The sequence below is a fragment of the Coenobita brevimanus genome, chromosome 64 (genome assembly GCF_032717465.1).
Source record: "Coenobita brevimanus isolate Jiangsu-jjx chromosome 64, ASM3271746v2, whole genome shotgun sequence".
Classification (NCBI taxonomy): Eukaryota; Metazoa; Arthropoda; class Malacostraca; order Decapoda; family Coenobitidae; genus Coenobita; species Coenobita brevimanus.
In genome coordinates this window covers 21,795,430-21,822,632 of record NC_137017.1, presented here as the reverse complement: position 1 = coordinate 21,822,632, position 27,203 = coordinate 21,795,430, and the positions used below count along the sequence as shown (strand labels likewise).

General features: G+C 43.3%; 1 protein-coding gene and 1 non-coding gene across 3 annotated transcripts in view; one reads left to right on the top strand and one right to left on the bottom strand.

Moving 5' to 3' along the window:
• Positions 1 to 27,203, top strand: part of LOC145404580 (uncharacterized) — a 97,419-nt gene that overhangs the window by 25,684 nt on the left and 44,532 nt on the right. For both annotated transcript variants that reach the window (XM_080276089.1, XM_080276088.1), the window contains exon 3: positions 10,007 to 10,171. In XM_080276089.1, the coding sequence (XP_080132215.1) occupies positions 10,007 to 10,171 (165 nt within the window). The remainder of the gene's footprint in view (positions 1 to 10,006; positions 10,172 to 27,203) is intronic.
• LOC145404744 (5S ribosomal RNA) lies at positions 14,382 to 14,500 on the bottom strand. The gene has a single exon (XR_013898215.1). It is a non-coding gene; the product is annotated as a 5S ribosomal RNA (ribosomal RNA).

Below are 27,203 nucleotides of genomic sequence, written 5' to 3'. Positions count from 1 at the left end.
TTAGATGCAATACCTCGGCTTAACAGTGGGGGTAGAAGTACTACCATACCCCACCTAACGATGTCCAAACCCCGGTTTAATGATGGGTTTTGATTTTTTTTTTTTTTTTTTAATTCAATATGAGGAAGAAGGAACCAAAGGCCACGAGCCCACAATAACTGTTCCTCCCAGGAGAAAAAGAAAATACAAGAGAGAACCAAATTCAAGATCCGATCATTTCGAGATGCCTGGACACACTGCGTTGAAAGACTGGAGATCATAGGAAGCAGGAAATATAGACAGAAGGAGACAGTTCCAGAGTTGACCTGTTGCATAAATGAAGGACTGGGAGTAATGGTTAACTCATGCATTAGAGAGTTGGACAGAAAAGGGATGAGAGTTTGCTGGTAGACGGGTGCTACGCGCCCATCGTAGAGGTGGAGGAATACATGCAGACAGATCAGAGGAGCAGTGACCATTGAAGTAGCGATAGAAAAGAGATAAAGATGCAACAGTGTGGCGAAGAGACAGAGGTTGAAGGGAGTCAGTAAGAGGAGGAGAATTAATGAGACGAAAAGCCTTTGACTCCACGCTATTGAGAAAAGCTGAATGTGGGGAACCTCCCCACACATGAGAGTTGTACTCCACACAGGGGCAGATAAAACCCGTGTATAGAGTCAACAATTGTGCAGGGGTAAAGAAGGAACGGAGTCGGCTCAGCATACCTAATCTCTTAGAAGCAGATTTTACAAGAAATGTAATGTGATCTTTCCAAGACAAGTCCCAAGTAAATGAAACCCCAAGCATGTTCAAGGATGATGCAGGATTAAGCTGAATATTATTAAACATTAGTGGGTACACTTGTGGAAGATTTTGTTGGGTTGATAGGTTTAAAAACTGAGTCTTTGATGCATTAAAAACAACCGGATTATTTTTATCCCAGTCAGAGATACGAGCCAAGTCAGACATTAGGTGTGCCATACCCTCATTCCTTGTTTGTTGAAGTAACTGCTGAGATGGACGTTGCAGGAACCAAATGGAAAGGTGAAGGGTGGAGTCATCTGTGTATGAGTGGATAGGGTTAGATGTACAGCTTAGAAGGTGATTGATGAATAAAAGGAAGAGAGTTGGTGATAGGACAGAGTCCTGAGAAACACCACTGTTGATAGATCTAGGAGAAGAATGATGGCCATCTACAACAGCGGCTATAGAACGACCAGAAAGGAAGTTATAGATGAAGGCACAGATAGAAGGATAGAAACCATAAGAGGGCAGTTTGGAAATTAAAGATTTATGCCAGACTCGATCGAAAGCCTTTGAGATGTCAAGTGCAATGGCAAAGCTTTCGCCAAAGTCCCAAAAGGAGGATGACCAGGAGTCTGAAAGGTAGGTGAGAAGATCGCCAGTGGAGCGTCCCTGACGGAACCCATACTGACGATCAGAAAGAAGGTTGTGATAAGAAAGATGTTTTAAAATGTTTCTATTAAGAATTGACTCAAAAACTCATTTACAGGACGTTAAAGCAATTGAACGATAGTTAGAGGGTTGGGAACGGTCACCCTTCTTTGGGATTGGCTGAATAAGAGCAAACTTCTAGCAAGAAGGAAAGGTACATGTTAATAGACAAAGGTGAAAGAGTTTGCCTAGGCAGGGTGTAAGCACAGAAGCACAGTTCTTGAGAACAACAGGAGGGACTCCATCAGGCCCATATGCCTTGTTAGTATTGAGGCCTGTGATGGCAGAAAATACATCAGCTGAAGAAATTTTAATGTCAGCCATGAGGAAGTCAGAGGGGGGATGTGATGGAGGAATAGCACCAGAATCGTCTAAGGTGGAATTGGAGGAGAAAGTCTGAGCAAAGAGATTTGCTTTATCAGTAGAAGAAATAGCTACAGAGCCATCAGAGTAGAAAAGAGGAGGGAAGGATGATGAGGTAAAAGATCCCAGAAGGAGCGGGAAGAATTCGAGTTGGAAAGTTGAGAGCATTTAGTATGGAAGAAAGCATACAATGAATGGATGAGAAATAGGGTTGTGGAAGAAGTTGAGAGGCAGAAGAGAGAGATATATGTAGAAAGAAAGAAAGAGAGGTGAAAAGGTTAGTAAGAGAGAGTAAGAAGAGAGCGGATGAGGAATTTGAAAGGAACTTGAGTGTAAAGTGGAGGGACAGTAAGAAAATGTTCTGGAAAGGGGTGAAAAGAGTAAGACAGGGTGAAAGTGAAGTTAGCAGGGGAGTGAAAGATAAAAATGGTAGATTACTAGTGGAGAAGGGAGAAAAAGTGAGCAGATGGAGAGAACACTTCAAGGAATTGTTGAACATAGAGGATGGAAGTAATGCGAGTATAAGTGGCTGGGGAATGGCTGGGAGAAGGAGGGAGGTGAGAAGACTGGAAGAAATCAGTAGGATAGAAGTTGTGGAAGCAATGAAGAAAGTTAAATTTGGGAAAGCCCCAGGAATTGATGGAGTGTGTGGTGAAATGCTGAAGTATGGGAGAGAGATAGTAGTAGAATGGATGTGGAAGATGTGCAGATTGGCCTGGGAGGAAGGTAGAGTCCCGGAGGATTGGAAGTCAGGTATAATTACTGTATTCCCTTGTACGAAGGAAAAGGGGAAAAAGAAGTGTGTGGTAATCATAGGGGCATCTGTCTTCTTATTATAATAGGAAAAGTGTATGGTAGGATACTTATTGAGAGAGTTAGGGAAAGAACAGAGGAATTAGTTGGAGAAGAACAGGGAGGCTTTAGGAAGGGAAGAGGTTGTGTAGATCAGATATTCATTCTTAGATGTTTAGTGGAAAAGTTTCTAGAGAAGGGAAAGAAGTTGTATGCAGCTTTCATGGATTTGGGGAAAGCATATGACAGGGTGGATAGACAAGGATTGTGGAAAGTATTAAGAATATATGGAGTAGATGGGAAGTTGTTGAATGCTGTGAAGAGTATGTATGATGGTGCTAAGGCTGCAGTGCGTGTGGATGGTGAACTGAGTGAATTTTTCTCTTTGAAGGTTGGGTTGAAACAGGGATGTGTCATGTCTCCATGGTTGTTCAATCTGTACATGGATTGGGTAATAAAAGAGGTACAAGGTGGTGGATGTTGGAGTGACCCTGGGGAGAGAGGGTAGTGTTTGGAAACTCCCTGTATTGTTGTTTGCAGATGATACTGTGTTGTTGAGTGAAGATGAAGGGGAGCTGCAAGGCTTGGTGGATGAGTTTGGGAGAGTGTGTAAGAAACGGAATCTAAAGATGAATATAGGGAAGAGTAAAGTGATGGTGTTTGAGAGAGGTGAATTCAGTGAATGTACAGCGAGGTTGGATGGTGAGGAATTGGAAAATGGGAGTACGATCAAGTACTTGGGTAGTGTGATGAGTAAGGTTGGAGGTTTGGAGGGTGAAGTGCTTGAAAGGTTACAGCAAGGAAGAAAGGTTGTTGGTTCCTTGAAAGCAGTGATAAGAAGCAGGGAAATGAGCATGGAAGTGAAAAAGTTACTACATGACAGTATTGTGATACCAACTCTAACGTATGGAAGTGAAGCTTGGACGTTGCTGGAAGGACACAAGTCAAGAGTGAGAGCAGTGGAAATGAGTTATTTAAGAGGAGCCTGTGGAGTCACATGGAGAGACAGGCTGACAAATGAGGATATAAAGGAGCGTTGTGGTGTGGATGTGGATGTGATAGGAAGCGTTATGAGGAATACACTGAGGTGGTTTGGCCATGTGGAGAGGATGGAGGGTGAAAGACTGACGTAGAGAGTGTATGTGAGTGAGGTGAAGGGGGGAAGAGGGAGGGGGAGGCCGAGGATGAGATGGAGGGATGGGGTGGAGAGGTATATGAGAGAGGGGGGTGTGAGCTGGAAGCAGGGCAGTGAAATGGCGGGGGACAGGGCGACGTGGAGGCGATTTGTTTGTGGCCACCCCGAACGGGATTGAGGCGTCTGGCAATAGATAGATCGATAGATAGAAATTATTTTTAGCAGAGCGAAGAAAAGACTTTGCACAATTCCAGGCAGAAACGTATAAAAGATGTGATTCAGGGGTGGGTTGGCTCTGGTACCTTTTATAGGCCCTCTCCTTGTTGCGGACAGCATTAGAACAAGCGTGATTAAACCAAGGCTTTCTTGCATTAGTCAAAGGATATGAGATAGGAATGTATGCTTCCGTGCCTGAGAGAATAACCTCTGTAATGCGCAAGGCACACCCAGATGGCCCCTGGCCATGGAAGCAATAATCATTCCAGGGAAAATCAAAGTAGTACTGTCTGAGGGCCTCCCAGTCCACAGCTCCAAAGTGCCACAGATGACGTTTCTTTGGAGGGTCCACAGGCCGTACCGGAGCGATAGGACAGGTCAAGGTGATAAGGTTGTGATCGGAGGAGCCCAACGGAGAGAAAAGATTATCATTGTAAGCAGAAGGATTAGTTGTAAGGAAGAGGTCAAGTATGTTGGAGCTCTCTCTAAGGCAGTCAGGGATACATGTAGTGTGCTGTACAGGCTGCTCTAGGTCATTAAGGGTAGAAATAGTGTAGGCATGTTCACCAGGTGGATCAGTGAAAGGAGAGGAGAGCCAAAGGTGGTGGTAAACATTGAAATCTCCTAGAATGGAGATTTCAGAGGAAAGAGAAAAGGATAGAATGTGTTCCATCGTCGAAGTAAGATAGTCAAAGAATTTTTGATAGTCAAATTAGGGGATAAGTAAACAGCGCAGATATATTTAGTCAGAGAGTGACAGGAAAGCCGAAGCCAGAGTGTAGAGAATTCAGAAGAATTGAGTTCAGGAACACGAGAGCAAGATAAGTCGTTGCATATATATACACAACAGCCACCTTTGGCTTTGAAATGAGTATAGAGAAAGTAGGAGGATATAGAAAAGGGTTTGCTGTCAGTTGCCTCAGACAGCTGAGTCTCAGTTAGGAAAAGAAGGTGAGGTTTACAGGAGGAGAAGTGGTGCTCTACAGAGCGAAAGTTGGATGAAAGGCAACAAATGTTGCAGAAATGAAGAATTGAGTCAGACAGTGGTTCCAGGCAGCTCTAGTCGTCACTGGGTGAGGGGCAGAAGGTGGGGGAATTTATGGTCCCTCCCCCCCCTCCCTGGGGACTTCGAGGCTGTGTGTTGTGACGCCATGATTTTTGAATTTTGGAAAAAGAAGTGTAGTGTGTACTGTGCATGTAGTTTGGTGTTGGTAGTTAGAGAAATTTGTATTGGAGAGCATGCTGGCCTACTCACTGTGTAACTGAGACACTGAAAAAGTTCAGCAAGGAAGGATGGTCAGGAACTAGTCCCGAGGGCTGATGAAATGGGAGCTCCAGCTCTCCCTGTCTTCAGCTTTCCATCCACTTTGGGAGTACTGCCCTGCTCGACTGGTGCTACAGTCTGCTGCTGTAGATTTTGATGATATCTTAGACTAAAATCGTGTGTTCACATTGATTTATGAACTGTTTTTAGACGTAGATTAATGTGTTTTAGCCATAGATGGGGTGAACATTATTATTTTGGGGTACAGCTCACTAAGCTTGATTTTTTTCAGACTTATATTTGATGATTTTCAGATTTTATTTGTTGGTTTTAGTGAGTTTTATACAGGTGTTAGGCTTAGGTTAGCTTCCTTGACAGCTGTTAGGCCATTTAGATTGGCTTTAAACTTGTTTTTGGTCTCAATGAGGAACATTAGTGATGATGAGATACTAGTTATTCTAGGTCAGGATTTAGATGTTAATTTCGTTGTTGATATCAGTACAGTAGCAATTCTACATCAGATAGTGATGGTGATGACACTGATAGTGGTGATGAATCACAGCTTGAGATTGCAGAGGAGCCAGATGATAATCTGTCAAGTTCAGAAGTTAATGACAGTGCTCCATTTAGGTGGTTGAGTCATTCTGCAGTTAGTAGAGAACAATTGCCAATTACTGGAGACACAGGGGTCAAAGTAGTTTTGCAAAATCTTCAGGACCTTAGTAGACAGGGATATCATTGAACATACAGTGAGAGAAACAATCAAATATGCTGCCAAAGTCTGTGAAGAAAAGAATAAGGAAGGAGGAAATTATGAGAAAGAGTAGAGAGCTGATGTGGAAGGAAACTAATGTATGCCTTTTTAGATTTGGTCCTTTTACAAGGCTTAGTAAAGAAGCCTACAGTCTGCTCATACCACTCCACCAACTAGATGCTTCCAACACCCTTTTTGTTATGTTAATGAAATATAGCAACAGTTCCACATTGTGGTAGAGTCTGTACTGTATGTAGATAATGTTAAAACCTCATATTTGGTAGAATCTATATACAGATTATGTTAAAACCTTACATGTGGCAGAGTCTGTATATAGATTAAGTTAAAAGCTTACATGCAGTAGCATCTATATTTAATGTTAAAACCTTACATGCGGTAGAGATTATATATAGATTATGTTAAAACCTTACATAATGCAATGTAACTATATATATGTTCCAGTCCTGGGGTCGGGGGGATCTGTATAAAGATGATTTTTTTTTTTTTTTAGGTGTTTCTCAGCGACTGCTGCCACTGGCTAAGGGTTAATATGTTTCATAATTTTTGCATCATTAGCAAGTAAACTCTTATAAGTACTCAGCCCCTCAGGCATGTCATTTATGTCTATCAAGAACATGATTAGGGCCAACACCAAACCTTTTGCACTCCACTAATTATCTTTTTCCACTTGGAACACTTGTCTCTTAGTATGGTTTTCACTTATCTTCCTATCAAATAATTTTCTATCCATTTCAGCAGTTTTCCATGTACACTTGCATAGGTTTTCAGATTCCATAATAATCTTCTATGGGGCACTCTGTCAAAAGCTTTCTTTAAATCCCAGTAAATATAGTCTACCTGTCCTTCCCTTCCTTGAACATTGTCTGTCACTCTTCTGTAGAAGCTCAACAAGTTTGTAACACAAGATGACCCTTCTTTGAATCCAAATTGCTTGGATGTTATTACCATATGCCCTTCAAGGAATTTTATCCATCTTTTTCAAATGACATGTTCACATAGTTTGCAGACCAGACTAGTGAGGGAGACCAGTCTATAGTCAAGCGGATCCTTCCTTTCACCACTTATATAAATCGGAACTGTATTTGCTTTTTTCCATTCAGCAGGTAGCTCCCCACTTTCTATGGAAAACCTTAGAATATCATAGGTAGGCCTCATTAACTGGTCTGCACATTCTTTCAGGATTCAACCAGCTACTTCATCTGGTCTCATTGCTTTTCTCACATCCGTATCCTTCATCAACTGAAGTATCTCATTTTTCTCATCTACTATTGTTTCCAGTTTCAGGAGCTGTATCTCTGTTACAGGTTCTAGGAATTCCTCTTCTGTTACAAATTCCAACTGCAGTTTATCATTCATTATGTTACACATTTCCTCTTCTTTTTCATATATTACATCTCCATCTCTCAGTCTTACTATGCTTTTCATTGTTCTCATTTTACTATTAACAGACCTTTAGAATGGCTTGAGTTCTTTCTTGCTTTTATTAATTATATCCTTCCCGCATTTTTGTTTGTCCTCCCGTCTTACTTTTACATATTCGTCTCTTACTTCTCTGCACCCTTTCCAAGATTTTTCTGTATATCTTTTTCTTACCTGGTCCTATGCTTGATTCCTAACTTCAAGTGCCTCCCTACATCTTTTATTAAACTACTCTTTCTTTCTGTCTTCCCTTTTTGCAGCAACTTTAGGAACATGGTTTCTGACTCCCTCCTCATATATTTTCATAAAGATATTGTATTTCTTCTGGGTATTTTTCACACACTACATTTCGCTCCAGTCCACATTTCTGAAATATTATCTTATGGAGTCGAAATCCACTCTCCCATAATCATATCTGTTTTGTTAATATGTCTCTTCTCTTTCTCCCATGCCTTCCACAATACTGTACCTCAATCTCCATAACCAGGTCGCTGTACTCAGCTTCTACTCATCTTTTGTTTCACCTTTCTTTGTCTTTAAGCTGTCACTTGTCATATTCTTGATTACTGCTTCCATCTTTGAAATTCTAATCATTAATGCCTTTATCAGCTCACACAAGTCGGTTTGATAATCAGATCCCCCAAAATCACCACTTTCATCAACCATATGCCGCTCCACTCTGCCTCTCTCGTCTGCCTTTTTTTTTTTTTTTTTTTTTTTTTTTTTTTTTTTGGCCACAGCTCCCAAAGAGCATCCAAATGTTTCAGTTTTACAGGTGAACCTCTCTGCCTTTAACTTTAATCACAGACAGGCTGACAAATGAGGATATAAAGGAGTGTTGTGGTGTGGATATGGATGTGATAGGAAGCATTAGGAGGAACACACTGAGATGGTTTGGCCATGTGGAGAGGATGGAGGGTGAGAGACTGATGAGGAGAGTGTATCTGAGTGAGGTGGAGGCGGGGAGAGGGAGGGGGAGGCTGAGGATGAGGTGGAGGGATGGAGTGGTGAGGTATATGAGAGAGGGGGGTGTGAGTTGGGAGCAGGGCAGTGAAATGGCGGGGGACAGGGCGACGTGGAGGCAATTTGTTTGTGGCCACCCCGTAAGGGATTAAGGTGTCTGGCAATAGATAGATAGATAGGTAGTTTAGAGATGGGATTTCATTCTGTATACTACAATTATGTTAAATTTTCTGGAGCCTTCCTGCAGATGCATGTTATCCATTATGTTTATATCTGTGTGTGTGTGTGTGTGTAATTCACCGAGTAATTCACCGAGTCGGTCAGGATCGCTTGATGGTCGTGATCGTCAGCTTTTACCCTCCCGGAAGGGAACTGAGAGCTCATAGAGTCCGATCTAAGGGCAAGACTGTGACTTTCACACCCGTCCCCTTGTGTGTGTGTGTGTGTGTGTGTGTGTGAGAGAGAGAGAGAAACAGAGAGAGATTGGGGGGGTAGTAGGGCAGTTGGGCTGTCTTGTCTCCCTCCCAGTCCCCCTGCCCTCCTGCACACCTGCTTGTCTCCCTCCCCATCCCTCCCACCCTCTCCCACCAATGTTTGTCTCCCTCCTCATCCCCCCACACTTCCCCACCCCTGTGTGTCCCCCTCCCCATCCCCCCACCCTCCCTGACCCCCACCTGCCTGGCCAGCTCGTCCACTCTCCCACTCTTGCTGTGTCTGTTGGCCTGAATACTTTCCTGCATGTGATGTTCGATGTCTCATTTTTTTGCAGTGGTATTATTTATGAGGATAATAACATTATCTTTGGTGTTTCTGTGTCATTCTCTGTTGATTAAGGTAAATGAGAGTTTGGGTTTGGGCCTGGAATGCATCTCTGGCTTTTCTTCAGTATATTAAGGGGAAAAGTGCTTTGATATCTGACATACTCATTGACCAAACACTCCCACCGGTACGCAGCACTGACGGTTATCGGGGTATCGGTGTACAGGTATTGTATTGTACCAGTAGGATGGTCTTACAGAAGCAGATGCTTACCTGTGGTTGATGGGTCTGCTTGGCCAGACATATGAGGGTTAATCAGCAACAACAAAAAGATCACTGAAATATTTTGACATCAAACCTGGATATCTTGTCACTTGAATACGGATGTAATGTTGTATTAACAACCATGTCGTTATTGTTTTCCTCTCACTTTAAAGGAGAGTTGAGCACATCATTATGATTCCCAGTGAAGCCTCTTGGTCCTGTGTCACATTTTTCATATAATGTGTCCACCATAAAATTATTTTTTTCAACATAGATTGGATCATTGGTATTGAATTAATGATCCACCTTCCAGGTGGATAAGTCTCTCCTTTGCTGAATAATGCCATGTGGAGATGTCAAGAACGAAAAAGAAAAAGGTTTTGTAGTGAAGGGGTTGACAGCCTTGCTTCCATGATTCTCCCTACCTCCCTTCCACATCATCCTGTCTCTCCTCCTCTGAGCTGTTACCTGCCTCCCCCTCCCCCACCCACCCCACATTGATCTGGCAGAAGGATGTGAATTGGACACTGGGACAAAGAGGATGATGGATGATAATTGCTGACCACAGCTATATGTATAGGATTTATAGGATTAAAACTATCATGTTCTTTATCCTTCACAGGATCAGTGCTGTTTGAGGTGTACAACCGTCAGTTCCTCATGTTTGTTAGTCTGGTGTGGGTGGCAGTATCAGTAACAGTTCTGCCTTTCACTGTCCCTACTGCCTTCTGGTGGACCTTCCTTACAACAGCTGCCTTAGGCATGGGGCTTGGCTTTCTATTCACAGGTAGGCCGCCATTTTTTTTTTTTTTTTTTTTTTTTTTTTTTTTTTTTTAATAGCTGAAAAAGTATTCTTTCAGATCCAGTGCTTGTGTATATTGTTACAATACACTACCCCTTCATGTGAGAATATTGAGAGCAGAGGGTTTTAAGTTAGGGTTCACTGTCAGGGAATGGAAATGAAAAGCACTGTCTATGAGAAATATGAAATTTTTAATGAAAATAAATGGAGAGGATATCAGTAGACATGTCCCACAGTTTGTTAGAAATACTGAGAGGAAAAAAGGATTGGTTTAATTATAGAGATAGGAAGACACATGAAACCAAAAAAAGGCAACATGGAACAAGGTAAGGAGAAGATGTAGTGAAATACCATGGAATGGATATAAGGAGGCAGTGAGTGAATGACTGCATTGTTGTTGTTGTTGCTTAACCTCAGTCTGCCTGGCTGAGGAAACCCATCAGGTGCAGGTTAGGAAGTGTCTCAATGGGGTCATCCCACAGGTTCCTTACACCGTGGATGTTTAGTCTGTGTCACAGTGTTGGGCAAGGTAATATCCTGTTCGTAACCTAGCTGAGTGAACCCAATCAGTTCTGTTTAAGGATATCTCTGATGGGTAGATGTTGGGAGGGGGTCTTGTAGTTTAGTATTCTGATTGGGATGTTATAATGCTTTGTGTGTATAATGAGTTTGTAGGTGTGTTTTCATTCCTAGTGTTAGAATGTCTGGAGATGGGATGTTTTCAGAGAAATTCTGATAATGTTTGTGTGGTGAATGTTTTGTACCTAATTGTGTCATGTGGCATTGTTATTTGATGAGGTGTTGTATGTTGTCACAGGCTGCTGCATAGAATTATGTGCCTCTCATATCAGGATATTTTCTAACAGAGAGGGCTTTAGTTTCAAAGCATAAATGAGCTCTGGGAGTTGGTTTTTGTGTAGCTAGGTATTATGTTGAGGGTGTTGTTCCGTATGGTCTGCAAGGTGTTGTTGTGGGTATTGTATTTGATACGATAGAGGCCCATGCTGGGGAGGCACGGAACATCGCTGATTTGATATATTGTTTGTAGAGTTGGGAGAGTATCTTTCTGTTGTGCAAATTCTGTCCTGGTAAGTGTCTGAGTGTGTTTGAACTTTTTTTTTTTTTTTTCTTAATGCAAGAAAGAAGGAACCAATGGCCAGGAGCCCGCAAACCGTTCCTTTCGAGAAAAAAACAAAAACCGCAAAAGAGAGCCAAATTCAAGATCCGTTCATTTCGAGATGCCTGGACACACTGCGTATGAAAGACTAGAGATCATAGGAAGTAGGAAATACAGACAGAGGGAGACATTTCCAGAGTTGACCCATTGCATAAATGAAGGACTGGGAGTAACGGTTAACTCTTGCATTAGAGAGTTGGACAGAAAGGGATGAGAGTCTGTTGCTAGACGAGTGCAACGCACCCATCATGGAGGTGGAGGGATGCAAGCAGACAGTTCAGGGGAGCAGTGACCATTGAAGTAGCAATAGAAAAGAGATAAAGACACAACAGTGCGGTGAAGAGACAGAGATTGAAGGGAGCCAGTAAGAGGAGAGTTAACCCGCTGCGTCCCGTTGACATATATATATGTCCACACTTTTTGTCACTGTCAGTCCCGTTGACGTATATAAACATGCATCAATTGCAAGGTCCCCAATTTGCACAATTTTCAATTTTCACGAGTGATTTTTGGTACGTATACACGGGACACCTTCCCCTACAAGATGCCAGGCAGGGACAATGCCTTACCCAGCATGACCCCCCCCCCCTTGCACACCATTGTCTCGGCAATTCACCTGTTACCAGCGACCTGGCTAGTAAAGTCATGTCGTGCCATGGTACGAAATTCAGGGCCAGAGTGATTCCCCAATTGATGACAATGTATTTACGTAGCATTAGAGGAAGAAACAGTCAGAAATGATGATCAGGTAATGTCACCAAAAAAGGACAGGTATGTTGATGTGTTTGGTGAGTGAAACAATGCTTATATTGCCTATATTACTGTGTGAAAACCAATATACTCTCTTACTACATATAAATTCGTACCAAATAAATAAATAAACACCGTTTATGAGTGGTGTGGAATAGTTACCCTCCCATAGAACTCATTTTCTTTGGAGCGAGCCTGATAGAAAGCCCAGTAAGGTAAGGAGTACTGCTACCTGTATCGAGTATTTTAAACCTCAGGTGAGCGATTTCTCTATGAATTTTTGATGTTTCTCACCAGAAGCGGAGGTTTGAGCCAAAAAATTTATTTTCCAAAATTGGTTGGGATTGGGGGGAGTCGTTAGTTGAAAATCAGTCGGGACAGGGCAGGTTAATGAGACGAAAAGCCTTTGACTTCACCCTATTGAGAAGAGCTGTATGTGGGGAACCTCCCCACACATGAGAGTTGTACTCTTACACTGGAGCGAATGAAACCTGTGTATATAGTCAACAACTGTGCAGGGGTAAAGAAGGTACAGAGTTATAGTAGCCGCAGCGAGAAATGAACGCTGTGGTGGGGCAGCCGGGATGACCGGGGATTCCCCCACTGTAGCCATATCCACATGTCACCGACCATCGGCCACCGCTGCAGCCCCGCTCCATGATCCTTACCCTGTGTCTCTGGCTTTCTCTTTCTCTCTCGGTTTCTATATAAACTGGTGTATTTCCAAAACTAATTATGAAATTATTATGACTTTTGTTCCACACCACCTTTGAGGTAAAAATCAAGGAGAGTTTTCTGTATAAAGGTTTCCCCCCCCTCCTAAATGTGGCATATGAGCGGGGGAGTGCGGCCTTGCCGATACCTCCGCCTGACCTATAATTATGCACTCGCCAGAACTGACTTGCCCTCAGACAAGGGGGGGGAAACCTTTGTACAGAAAACTCTCCTTGATTTTTACCTCAGTGGTGGTGTGGAACAAAAGTCATAATAATTTCATAATTAGTTTCAGAAATACAGCAGTTTATATAGAAACCGAGAGAGAAAGAGAAAGCCAGAGACACAGGGTAAGGATCATGGAGCGGGGCTGCAGCGGTGGCCGATGGTCGGTGACATCCTACCTCTATGGTCGGTGACATGTGGATATGGCTACAGTGGGGGAATCCCCGGTCATCCCGGCTGCCCCACCACAGCGTTCATTTCTCGCTGCGGCTACTATAGCTTAGCACACCCAATCTCTTGGAAGCAGATTTTACAAGAGATGCAATATGATCTTTCCAAGATAAGTCCCGAGTGAATGAAACCCCAAGCATGTTCAAGGATGATGCAGGATTCAGCTGGATATTATTAAACATTAGTGAGTACTCCTGTGGAAGATTTTGTTAGGTTGATAGGTGCAAAAACTGAGTTTTTGATGTATTAAAAACAACAAGATTATTTTTACCCCAGTCAGAAATACGAGTCAAGTCAGACATCAGGTGTGCCATAGCCTCATCCCTTGCTTGTTGAAGTAACTGCTGAGATAGGCATTGTGGGAACTGAATGGAAAGGTGAAGGGTGGAATCTTCAGCGTACAAGTGGCTAGGGTTTGATGTACAGCTTAGAAGGTCATTGATGAATGAAAGGAGAAGAGTTGTTGATAGGACAGAGCCCTAAGGAACACCACTGTTGATAGATCTAGGAGAAGAATGATGGCCGTCTACAACAGTGGCTGTAGAACAACCAGAAAGGAAGCTATATATGAAGGCGCAGATAGAAGGATAGAAGCTGTAAGAGAGCAGTTTGTAAATTAAAGATTTATGCCAGACTTGATTGAAAGCCTTTGATATGTGAAGTGCAATGGCAAAGCTTTCACCAAAGTTCATTGCCCGAAGATGTCTTGTGCGAGGTCTGTCCAAGAAGAATCTAAACTTTTTAAACAGCTCACCAACTAGCTGCCATATCATGATCACAAATAGCGTGCTATGCACTGGCAACTTTGAGCTTTGGTCTAACGTTAGCTGCATCACACCATGTCAGTTAGTCGTCGAGGTACACATGTTTGAGGGAACATGTGTTTAGTGCACATGGCAATTTGTTGCAAGTTGAACAAGGAAAGACCTTGAAGAGCAGTGCGTATGTGTAAAATTCTGTTTCGTATTGGGTAAACATTCATTCATTGCCAGACGACACGTATCCCAAACGGGGTGGCCAAGGGCTTAGAGTTATTTGTTTTACAGGGAGGGGCACTAATCCTCCACCAACCCCACTTGACACGTAGGGAGAACGTTATGCCAACAGCATCTGGTGTTCCCAGGTGGTCACCCATCCAAGTACTAACCAGACCCAACGTTGCTTAACTTCGCTGATCGGATGGGAAGCGGTGTACTCAACGTGGCATGGCCGTTGGCATATATATATATATATATATATATATATGTACATATATATATATCTATCTATATACCTAGGCTGCTTCCCCCAAGGAAAGGGAGGTAGCCCAGACAGGACGACACACTCCCCATTTACTCATCCATTCAAACACATTCATTCGCATCTTAGCCCCAAAGGGGAGAACGGACAGATCCTCACCGCACCACACCGCACAAGGGTCAACTGCGCAATGCAATCAGTGACATCCGCAGCAGGGCCCGACAGCAGAACTGGTTTACCCCTGCCACATCATAACAGACCCATCCCCTTACCCGCACCTGACCTGACTAGCTGATCAGACCAAAATGTGGGAGAATATCCCCTCAGGGCTGTGTCATCACTTATTCATTCACAATTTCTCTCCATTTATTTCTGTCACGCACAGCCACTCTTCCTTGCTCAACAGACATCCCTCTCGCATCCAGCGCTCTCTTCACACTGTCCATCCATCCTATTCGTGGTCTTCCTCTCAGCCTTACACCTCTCACATCAGATATATATATATATATATATATATATATATATATATATATATATATATATCTTTTGGTGCAAATAACAAAAGTGAATGATATCAAGTTATTTTTTGCATTAGCCGACCCAAACTCATCCGTTTAGGCATTAACCTAACATAGATTTGTGTTATTCAAGCCCAACTGAAACCAGTTTCAAGTAGTTACCAAGTTGCTGGTGGAGTCCACCTTGCCTGATTTCAAATTTGAAAACACTTGAGAGACTTACTTCCAACCCTCTGATTGACCAAATCAAAACCATAATGCACCAATGACAACAAAAGCATACTGCCTCTGACCATAATGCACCACCAATAAACAGAAATGTATTTTTTAAAAATGAACAGCAATGTCAAAACACACACACACACACACACACACACACACACACACACACACACACACACACACACACACTAGACCCCACAATATCTTATGGAAGAAATATCACAGACGTTTGACTTAGATTTTTGCAACAAATTCTATCTATCTATCTATCTATTGCCAGACGCCTCAATCCCGTTTGGGGTGGCCACAAACAAATTGCCTCCAAGTCGCCCTGTCCCCCGCCATTTCACTGCCCTGCTCCCAACTGACACCCCCCCCTCTCTCTCCACCCCATCCCTCCATCTCATCCTCGGCCTCCCCCTCCCTCTTTCCCCCTCCACCTCACTCACATACACTCTCTTTGTCAGTCTTTCACCCTCCATCCTCTCCACATGGCCAAACCACCTCAGTGTATTCCTCATAACACTTCCTATCACATCCACATCCACACCACAACGCTCCTTTATATCCTCATTCGTCAGCCTGTCTCTCCATGTGACTCCACAGGCTCCTCTTAAATAACTCATTACCACTGCTCTCACTCTTGACTTGTGTCCTTCCAACAACATCCAAGCTTCACTTCCATACATTAGAGTTGGTATCACAATACTGTCATGTAGTAACTTTTTCACCTCCATGCTCACTTCCCTGTTTCTTACCACTGCCTTCAAAGAACCAGCAACCTTTCTTCCCTGCTGTACCCTTTCAAGCACTTCACCCTCCAAACCTCCATCCTTACTCATCACACTACCCAAGTACATAAACGTACTCACATTTTCCAATTCCTCACCATCCAACCTCGCTGTACATTCACTGACTTCACCTCTCTCAAAGACCATCACTTTACTCTTCCCTACATTCACCTTTAGATTCCGTTTCTTACACACATGCTTTTTGAAAAATGTTGTAACAGGTGATGAAATGTGGATGTGCAGCTACAATGTTGCAGTGGGTTGAAATGTCATTACCATGACCCCACCCCCCCAAAAAAAAAAAAAAAAGCACGTCAGTCACTCAAACGTGAGGTGATGTTGATCATCTTTTTTTTATTGGAATGGTGTTGTTCGTTATGAATTTGTTCCACATGGTCAGACAGTCAGCAAGACAGTCAGTAAAGAACTTTACTTGAACATCCTGAAGCGTTTGATGGAGGCAGTGCAAAGGAAGAGGCCTGAGGCGTGAACAAAGAAAACCTGGATGCTGCACCATGACAGTGCGCTTGCTCATGCATCTTGCTTTATGTTTGACTTTTTGCTGAGCATGAGATGACTATGGTCCCCCAGCCACCCTATTCTCTGGATTTGGCCCTTACAGAGTCCCCCACCCCCCACCCCAATTTGAAATCCACCCTGAAAGGTCACCAGTTTCAGGCGATAGAAGAGATAGAAAAAATTCACCGAGTTCAACAAACACACATTCGCTCAGTCGCGTGTCCCTCACTAAGTAAGTGGTGTGGCATGATGTGGCTAGTGTTAGACTAAAGCTCAAAGTCGCTGATATACAACACTCCCATCGCAATCACAATATGGCTGCTAATTGGTGTGCTGTTTAAAAAGTTCTGTTTCTTTTTGGACAGACCTTGTGTGTGGTCCTTGAAGGCTGTAGCATCACCTGATCAGGGTGGTACTCTCAAGGGGACTGGGAATGCTGATGACAGGGAGAGCTGGAGCTCCCATTTCACAGGCTACTAGACCATCCCCCATTGCAGACCTTTTCAGATTGACACTAACATGGAGAGTAGACCAGCATACTCTCCCAAACACTTTCCTCTGACTATCTCATGCACTACTCTACATGCACTTTACATATTACATGACGTATCCTACTACGTCACAGACATTGACACCAGCACAGGCATGTGGCCGGAAAACTTTGCCCCCACTACCTAATGGTGTACCTATTGTGGGGAGGCATGACGAGGGCTCCGCAAGCATATATCTTGGTGCTGGGATGGGATGGGGTTCAAAATCTGTGCTATAGGGTACAGGGCATGGCAATTCCCAGACTGTCGTGTCCTCCCAATAGAGAGGGGAACGAACCTGTGAGTAGCACCCCAGGAGGCTACCCTATCATTGGGTGTATAATGGTGGAGCAGTTACAGTGCCAAGGGGCACTTGGAGGGTGTCCCTGTAGCTGTCCAGGCGGTGTGCCCTGAGAACACTGCCACAGCCAGTAGTCACAACTGGTGGGCTATGGGTCTCAGTTCCAATGCCTGGGCCTGGGACAGTGTGGGTAGGTTGGGCCTGTGGTATGTTTCTACCCCATTATTTATTCTTAGCAAATTATGACAAGAAAGAAAGAAAAATTCTAAGCAAGCCTGGGGAAACTAAATCACCTAAGGGGATCAGAGTGGCATCATGGAATGTGGGAAGTTTGAAGGATAGAGCGGGGTAAGGTAGTTGATGCATTTAGCAGGAGGTGGATGGATGTGGGATGTGTGCAGGAAGTCAGGTGTAGGGGAGGATCAGCCAGAATGATTGCCGAGAGGGATGGAGTTACAGTTTGTTTTGGCAGGGTGGGGCAGATGGATATGGTGGTTTGAGTGTGTTGGTTAAGGAGAAATGGATGGAATATGTCATGAATGTAATGAGAGTCAGTGAAAGGATAATAGTGAAAATTTTGTTCAGTGGGATTATGTTTGCATTTATATCGGCGTATGCTCCACAGGCAGGAAAAACAAAACAATGCAACAGAGAGCCAAATTCAAAATCCGTTCATTTTGTGATGCCTGGGCACACTGCATTTGAAAGGCTGGGGATTGGGGATCATAGGAAATAGGAAATACAGACAGAGGGAGACAGTTTCATAGTCGACCTGTTGCATAAATGAAGAACTGGGAGTAACAGTTAACTCTTGCGTTAGAGAGTTGGACAGGAAAGGGATGAGAGTTTGTTGCTAGATGGGTACTACGCACCCCTCGTAGAGGTGAAGGGATGTAAGCAGACTGTTCAGGGGAGCAGTGACCATTGAAATAGTGATAGAAAAGAGATAAAGATGCAGCAGTGTGGCAAAGAGACTAAGGTTGAAGGGAACCAGTAAGAAGAGGAGAGTTAATGAGATGAAAGGCCGTCAACTCCACCTTGTCAAGAAGAGCTGTATATGGGAAGTCTCCCTACACGTGAGGAAGATGCGAAGGGGGGCCAGGGGAGAAGTACGTTATCCTGATGGATCCACTTTCCAGACATGTCTTTGGCTCTATTACGTCGGATTGTTGAGGGATTACTGTATACAGTATATACAGTAACCCCTCATTTATCCCAAAGTGCAATATCCAAACCTGTTCATTATCCAGATACTGAACCATGGTTCTGTTAAACTGTTATCCGACTTTATTTGCTATCATCCAGACATAAAATTTCCCGAGAACTATGGTTGGCTAGCCATCATGTTCAAACATTCAGCATCATGGCCGCTGCGCTTGAGCCATGAGTGGGAAATAGGCCATAACCCACTACCAGAGCTAAAATGCCCGTCTGCCCCTGTACTGAATGGTCAAAGTTACACCCTGGTCCGATCACTCCCAGCGAACCTCCAGCACCCTAGTAATATGACCGTAACCTACAGGCAGTGTCAAAACGTCCGTATGCATCCCCACTGAATGTTGAAAGTCATGCAGCCTCCGGGCTAAGTCTTTCCCAGTTGCCACCACGCATCAAACATGGACCACAGGCCACGAGTATGGTACCTGTTAGGTGACAGTGGTTGTCCACCTCTCTACTGAACATCCCAAAGTCGTCTGGTCACCAGGAGTTTTGTTTTTGAATGGCCACCATGCAAATGACAGACCACAAGCCACAAGTAAATGTACGGTAAAAGTGCCCGTCCACCTCGTGACGGAAGGGTGAAAATACTGCCCACAGCCTCGCTTTTCCACCCATCCCATCCCTCCTCCATACAATCCCGGCTCCCCCCTCACTCTTTCCCCTCCTTTGTGCTGCTGATAGCACTGATGCGTGAGTTTTAAAAATTTTTTGTGACTTTTTCGAAAAATATTGGTCACAGCAAACTTCCAAAGTGGCCACGAGAAAGCTCATGAAATTCTGCATCTAGACATGTGCTTAACTCTTCTAAGGTGATGGCAGAGCTTTGTGCTAGGATGGTGGGAAATTATATGAAGACAAATTTTACTCTTGAACACCATTTATTCTCACTGCATTTCTGCACTTTTACTCATCATTTTTCTTTGTTTTTATTAGCTTATCTTAAATACGCCAGCAAAGATGATGGTTTACCATTTATACCAATTTAACTGGTGGCACATTTGGCCATGGAATTTGTTTGTGGCCCTGGAACAGTTATCACTAGTGTCAGATAACTGATTTTTCAACTGTCCTGAGTTTTTTTTTGTGGATGTTTGTTGTTTATGCATTGTTTTCTTGGTGGTTAGCATTAACATGTACTGTATTATCCTATGTGTGTTTTGATGTCTAAAGATGGCAGATTGACCTGAAAACAGTGCCAAAATTAGGGGTACTGTACATACAGTAGTGTATAGGGAGGGTGTTTTCTGGTTTTCATTTTTTTTTTTTTTTTTTTTTTTTTATGGTTTTCTTGGTGTTTAGCAATACTTTGGATATTCCTATGTGTGTTTCGATGTCTAAGTAAGGCAGATTGACCTAAAAACCGTGCCAAAATTAGGAGGGGTACTATACATACAGTAGTGTATAGGTAGGGTGTTTTTTGGTTTTCAGTATTTTTTTTTTTTTCTTGTCTTTCTTGGTGATTAGTATTACTTTTGATATTCTTGTTTGTTTTGGTGTCTAAATATGGCAGATTCACCTGAAAACAGTGCCAAAATTAAGAGGGGTACTGTACAGTCAAAGACAAAAGTTGTGTCGTGGTTTTGTCCGAAGATTAAGTGCAACACTTGAAACATCATGAAAGCTCTACCACAGTTACATGTTCGTGGTTGGCTAGCCTGACTTCGTCAGGCTTCACATCTGCTGCTGATGGGATAATGGTATGAATGAACCCATGAAACTCCGAAGCCTTAACATCGACTCGCAAGAATTGCTGATTCAGAACTTTGTATGAGAGACGAAATGCCAACAGTTAGGCGATGATCACCTGACATTTCATCTTATATCTTACCACAAAACATCTAGCAGACCTACTATACCATGGTATGGAGAGGTCAAGCAACATGCATCCAACTAATAGGAATATGAGAGGTGTCATGATCTTCCTTTATATATGGGAAACAAATCCTGAACAGAAAGCTCAGACATTTGGTATAGGCATAACCATAGAAAGGTGGATTAAGATTTCAGGAGGAAGGCACAACGGAGAACCATCATCGCTCAGGTCATCCTCATTTTACCACAACACTGTAGTACCAGGAAATAATCACAACAATGGAAGCAGCACCCGCAAGCAGTGCTTACGCCGTTAGAAATGAAGTGCACCTAGAATGAAGCACATAAACAGCTGTGCATAGAGTTCGGTCGTCTGGTTTATGTGTTCGAACTCATCTGTGGGATTCAGTTTGCCAGCCACTCTAAAAGAAAAAATATCAATTATCATAATAGAATAACTGTTCTCATGTGTTGAATACTATAGTGAATTTTGTTTTACAACACTTAAATAATGTCCTAGGTCATAATTATCAACTTGATTAGCTAATTTACAGTTAATAAAGATGGAGAACTGACTTCCAAACACCAGTTAAGCTAACTGAATTGTGACGTTGATAATGCTGGCATAAAAATAAAAGATGAGAAATGCTTCATCAGTACTGAATAAAAACAGCAGTCAGAAAGATTTAATCATCATCATCATCATCATCATCATCCAATCCTATGTCGCCCCACAGAGGAGCGTAGGAACCCGGGGCTAGGCAAGTTGGTCCTGACATTTAAGATGAGAGTGACCAGCCTCACTCATCCCTGAGTGGCAGTACATGAGCAATCAACCCCAACCACCCCTTGGATATAAACCCTCACCGGCTCAATCTGATTGGAGTGCAATAATTACCCACTAAACCACCAGGCGCCAAAATTTGGTTATATGGTTACCACCCAGCGTAGTAAATGGTTTCCTGGGGTACAGGAAACCATTGGCTTGTCACTCAGTGTAGAGTCACCCACAGGCAGAAGGAAGAGGAAAGAATGAAGGAAAGAAAGACAGAAGAGGGAGTGTAAAGTTATCCGTAGGCAGAAGGACAAGCAAAGAATGAAGGAAAGGAAGACAGAAGAGGATGGAAGGAAAGAAGCATGGAGGAGAGGAAAAGGCAGAAACCCGACAGCAGCACTACATCAAGTGAGTGGATGGTGAGCGCCCCCACATACCACAAAGAATAAATATGTAATTAGTTTCGGTAAGTTACAAAAAAATTATATGCTGGCATCCACAGGCTGGTCACCTGGAGCAAATGGCAACTCAGGTCAGTGCTACCAACTGATCATTCAACACAAAACAGACCGCTCCAAAACTACAGTCTGTCAGCAGATATTTTTCCAAAGTTTCACGACACGACTTTTATCTTTGTACATACAATAGTGTATAGGTAAGTGATTTTTGGTTGTCAGTGTTTTTTTTTTTCTGTTTTTTTTTGTATTAAGCATTACTTTGGATATTCTCATGTGTGTTTTGATGTCTAAATATTGGAGAATGACCAGAAAACACCGCCAATTAAGCAGAGGTAGATTAGGTATAGGTTAGAGGTTGGGTATAGGTATGGTCTGGGTATAGTAGGGGAGATATTGTTCATTATCCGGACATTGTCACTACCCGGTCATGCCTTTGGCTCTATTACGTTGGATAATGAGGGACTACTCAATCTTCGAGTAAAGCGGACAATGGAGACTAGACAAGGACCGTGCAACTCAAACCTGCGTCACTCAAACAGTTTGTTGGCATGTATAACAGTACGTGTTCTGGTGACTTTCTAAAACTCTCACTTTTACCCCTTCTTACCACCTTACCCCACAAAAATTACCCCTACTTATACCAACAATGAAGTAAAACACCGAAAAAGGTATAACTGTTGTAATTAAGAGCATCATTGATATTAGAAACTGCATTAACAAAAGCAAAAGCTGGGCTGGGTACCTTTGTGTTGTTGATGTGTAGCTTCCTGGCACTCCTCCCCCCTCCCCCACCCCCAGTGTTATTGTTGTCATAAAGTTTCGCCCTCTGTTATGTCATGCAACCTTCAATAGGGACGTTAGGTAGTATGGTTAGACAAAAATTTATGGGTATCGCAGTTTTGAGGGACGAAATGGAATGAAAATGTTTGCTGATCAGAAAAAAAATTTTCTTTCATCCATGTGTTCTCATAAGTTAGTGTTTAATTTCACATTTTTTCATTCGATTTCGCACTTCCCGACACATTTCAGACCAACTGAGCATATGGCTAGTTTTTCTTTTTGTGATGCTCCACATAATGCCATATAAGCTTCTCAATCAGCTTCAGGACATTTTGAACTTTCACTGCCGTCAGGTTCGCATCACCAGGGTTCCCACGCATGATCTTCTTTATCTTTTCCCTGTCCTGTCAAATCATTCAGATGGTTCTTTTATTCATGCCGTGCTTTATTGTCATTTCTACCTGCCACTTTTCCTTCTCTAACTCCTTTACTATCTCATACTTTTGGGCATAATTTCTACCAGCCTCTATCCCTGCTCTAACTTCTTTACTATCTCACTTTTGGGCATACGTGAAGATGCGTCGCTTTCTGGGTGGCTGTGGCTGGTCGCATGGCATGAGTAAGAGTTAATGTCCTCGTTCTTCGTTCAGACACAAAAAAAATCTTGCTGCACAGCATGGGTAGAACTCGGTGTGACGCAAGAAAGGACTGATAGCCGTATGCTCAGTCTGAAACATGTTGGGAAGCGGGAAATTGAACAAAAAATGTGGAGCTAAACATTAAGTTACGAGAACGCATGAATGAAAGAGTAATTTTTTCTGATTAGCAAACATTTTTGCTCCATTTCGTCTCCTGTAATTGTGAAACCCGCATGAATGTGGGGTAAAGTCGGTGAGACGCGAGAAAGGACTGATAGCCATACAGTGAGTCTTCAGTATACGAAAGGAATAGGGACAAAAATCTTCCGTAATCCGAAATTTCGTATATCGGAACGATTTTCCCCATTGAAATATTCATAGAAATGGGGGGATGCGTCCCAGGACCCCGTCGGACCCCCCACCTAAACTTTACCCCTCCTATTTTGAAGTAAGTAATACTGTACCTGTAGAAGTAAGTAATACCTGTAGATGTAGAGAACGAAGTGGCCATTTTCTTGTACATCTCTATTTTCTTGGTCACAGTCCCAGTGGTGGAAGCTGCAAGACCTAAAGCATGCCTAATCTCCGAGACTCCTTCCCCTCCTCATGGCGTCTTATAATTTCCAATTTCCTCTCCAGAGTTAGAGTATGGTGCTGGTTCTTATTTGCAACAGGCTTCCCCGGTGCTGGAGATCATGCAAGGCGCTTGGGAGGCATGTCTAAACAGTATGAAAAGGTGTAGAGCTGTGAAAATATCCTCACGTACTGCAAAGCTGCAAGGAGGGATGTGAACTCAGTTCTGGGTCAATTTCCCATGAAGTCAATTCACCATCAAAACTTGGACAATTCCCCATCAGGACAATTCGCACCCAAGACAATTCTCCATTATTCTATAAATATACTCAAGTGGCTAATACTGTAATAACTAATTTCATGGGGAACTATGAAGGTCTATGTTCATTCAACGGCATAGGCTTTGGATATTATTAATAGTTTTGCACTTGTAGTCCATAATTAACTTGCTTCTACCTCGCTGCAGTCGACTTTGAATTATAATCTGGCGTCTCCCATAGCTGTCTTCAGTAATTTTTGGACGCAGTCGGTTGAGATTGATTGATTAGCTGGGAATGTAGACGTAATATGAAGGTTATTCTTATAATTTTAGAGTATGTTGATTGTTCACTTCAGGTTTTTAGGCATTTATATAAATGGAAAGGTGAAAGGATAAGAGAATGGGAATACGGTGTAGGTATATGTGCGGGAGTCAGTGAGAATGAGAGGGCAAGAGAGGGAGTATGTCTGATGATAAGCAAGAAGTGGAAGGAGAATATAAGAGAGTATGGAACAGTGGGTGCAAGGATTGTATGGGTGAGGATGAAAGTAGGTATACAAGCATGGGCGATTGTATGTGTGTATGCTCCAACAGAGGATCGAGTGGCAAGAGTGAAAGATGAGTTTTGGGCGAGAGTAGAAGCATGTATGGACAAGTTTGAGAGGAGCGAGAGAGTGCTGTTGATTGGAGACATGAATGGCAAAGTTGGGAATGTACGAGTGGATGGAGTGGTTGGTCAGTGGGGTGTGCCAGCTGAAGTAGATGGGAATGGTAGTGCTTTGGTGGACATCTGTGCTGGTAAGGGGTTGGCAATAGCCAACACCTACTTTCGTCATAAGATGATCCACCGGTATACATGGAGAGTAATGAGGAGGATGGATGGTGAACTTGTTGAACGAAAGGCAATGATAGACTACGTGTGTGTGGATGAGCGAATGAGAAGACAAGTGTTGGATGCAAGGGTGTGGAGAGGGTGGGGGAATGGAGTCTCGGACCATCACTTAGTGATGGCCAAGGTAGAGCTGCAAAGAAAGTGGTTGAGGAGATGAAGGGGAAGACAGGAGGAAGCAGCTCCTGTGAGAAGAGTGGAGAAATTGCAAGATAGTGAGAAAAGGACAGAGTATAAGAGCATAGTGGAAGAAAGATTGGGAAGGTATGAGCTAGAGCAGATGGAAGGGGTGGAAGACGTATGTAAGATATTCACGGAAGAGATAAGCGCAGCGTGTGAGGCGGTTTGTGGAGTGAGGAGGAGATGCAAGGATGTGCAAGGGACAGCATGGTGGAATGATGAGGTGAAACGAGCTGTGGAACAAAAGAAGAAGGCATATGGTGAATGGTTGGCGAGTAGAGGTAGGGGAGAAGATGAGAGAGAGAAGAGAGAGGTATATGTGAGCAGGAGAAGGGAGGTTAAGAGACTGGTGAAGGAGAGTAAGAAGAAAGTGGATGAAGAGTTTGGGAGGAATCTGAGTGTGAAATGGAGGGAGAGTAAGAAATTGTTTTGGAAGGAGGTAAAGAAAGTAAGGCAGTGTGAAAGGGGAAATAGTAGGGGAGTGAAAGATAGGAATAATAGATTGTTGGTGGAGAAGAGAGAGAAATTGAGCAGATGGAAGGAGCACTTTGAGGATTTGTTGAATGTAGAGAGTGAGAGCAGTGTGAGTATAAGTGGTTGGGGAATGGCTGGGAGAAGAAGAGATGAGAGGAGGGAGGAAGAGATCAGTAGGTCGGAAGTAGTGGAAGCGATGAAGATTAAGCTGGGAAAGGCCCCAGGAATTGATGGAGTGTGTGGTGAAATGCTTAGGTATGGGGGTGAGATTGTTGTGGAGTGGATATGGAAGTTGTGTAGATTGGCTTGGGAAGAGGGAAGGGTTCCAGAGGACTGGAAATCAGGTATAATTGTTCCTCTGTACAAAGGAAAAGGGGAGAGAGAAGTATGTGGTAACCATAGGGGTATTTGCCTTCTTAGTGTGACTGGTAAAATATATGGTAGAATACTCATTGATAGGGTTAGACATATGACAGAGGAGCTAGTTGGAGAAGAACAAGGGGGATTTAGGAAGGGAAAAGGGTGTGTAGATCAGATATTTGTTCTAAGATGTTTAGTGGAGAAGTATCTAGAGAAGGGAAGGAAAGTGTATGCTGCCTTCATGGACTTGGAGAAAGCTTATGACAGAATAGATAGGCAAGGTATGTGGAAGGTATTAAGAATATATGGAGTGGAGGGAAAATTGTTGAGTGCTGTGAAGAGTATGTACGAGGGAGCTAGGGCTACGGTGCAAGTGGATGGTGAGCTGAGTGAGTTCTTTGATCTCAGTGTGGGACTGAAACAGGGGTGTGTGATGTCTCCATGGCTGTTTAATATATATATGGATGGGGTTGTAAAGGAGGTGCAAGGTAGGGCAGTGGATGTGGGGCTGGCCCTAATGAATGAGGGTGAGATTTGGAAGCTTCCGGTGTTGCTGTTTGCTGATGATACAGTATTGTTGAGTGAAGATGAATGGGAGTTGCAAGGTTTGGTGAATGAATTTGGGACAGTGTGTAGGAGGAGGAAGCTGAAAGTTAATGTAAACAAAAGTAAAGTTATGGTGTTTGAGAGGAATGAAGTCACAGAGTGTGCAGTGAGGTTGGATGGTGAGGATATGGAGAATGTGAGTGCATTCAAGTACTTGGGTAGTGTGATGAGTAAGGATGGAACTTTGGGGGATGAAGTACGTGAAAGGGTACAGCAGGGAAGAAAGGTTGTTGGTACACTGAAAGCAGTGATGAAAAATAGGGAGGTGAGTATGGAAGTTAAGAAGTCACTGCATGATGGTATTGTGATCCCTACCCTGACGTATGGAAGCGAGGCGTGGACCTTGCAAGAGGGGAACAAGTCAAGAATGAGAGCAGTGGAAATGAGTTACTTGAGAGGAGCATGTGGAGTGATGTGGAGGGACAGGTTGACGAATGAAGAAGTGAAGGAACGTTGTGGGGTAGATGTGGATGTGGTTGAAAAGATTAGGAGAAATACACTGAGGTGGTTTGGACATGTGGAGAGAATGGAGAATGAAAGACTGACTAAGAGGGTGTATGTAGGTGAGGTGGAGGGAGGGAGAGGGAGGGGTAGACCGAGGATGAGGTGGAGGGATGGAGTTGAGAGGCATATGAGGGAGAGGGGGGTGAGTTGGGGGGAGGGGAGTCAAATGGTGGGTGACAGAGTGACTTGGAGGCGTTTTGTCTGCGGCCACCCTTTGCGGGATTAGGGCGTCGGGCTATAGATAGATAGATAGATAGATATAAATGTCTGT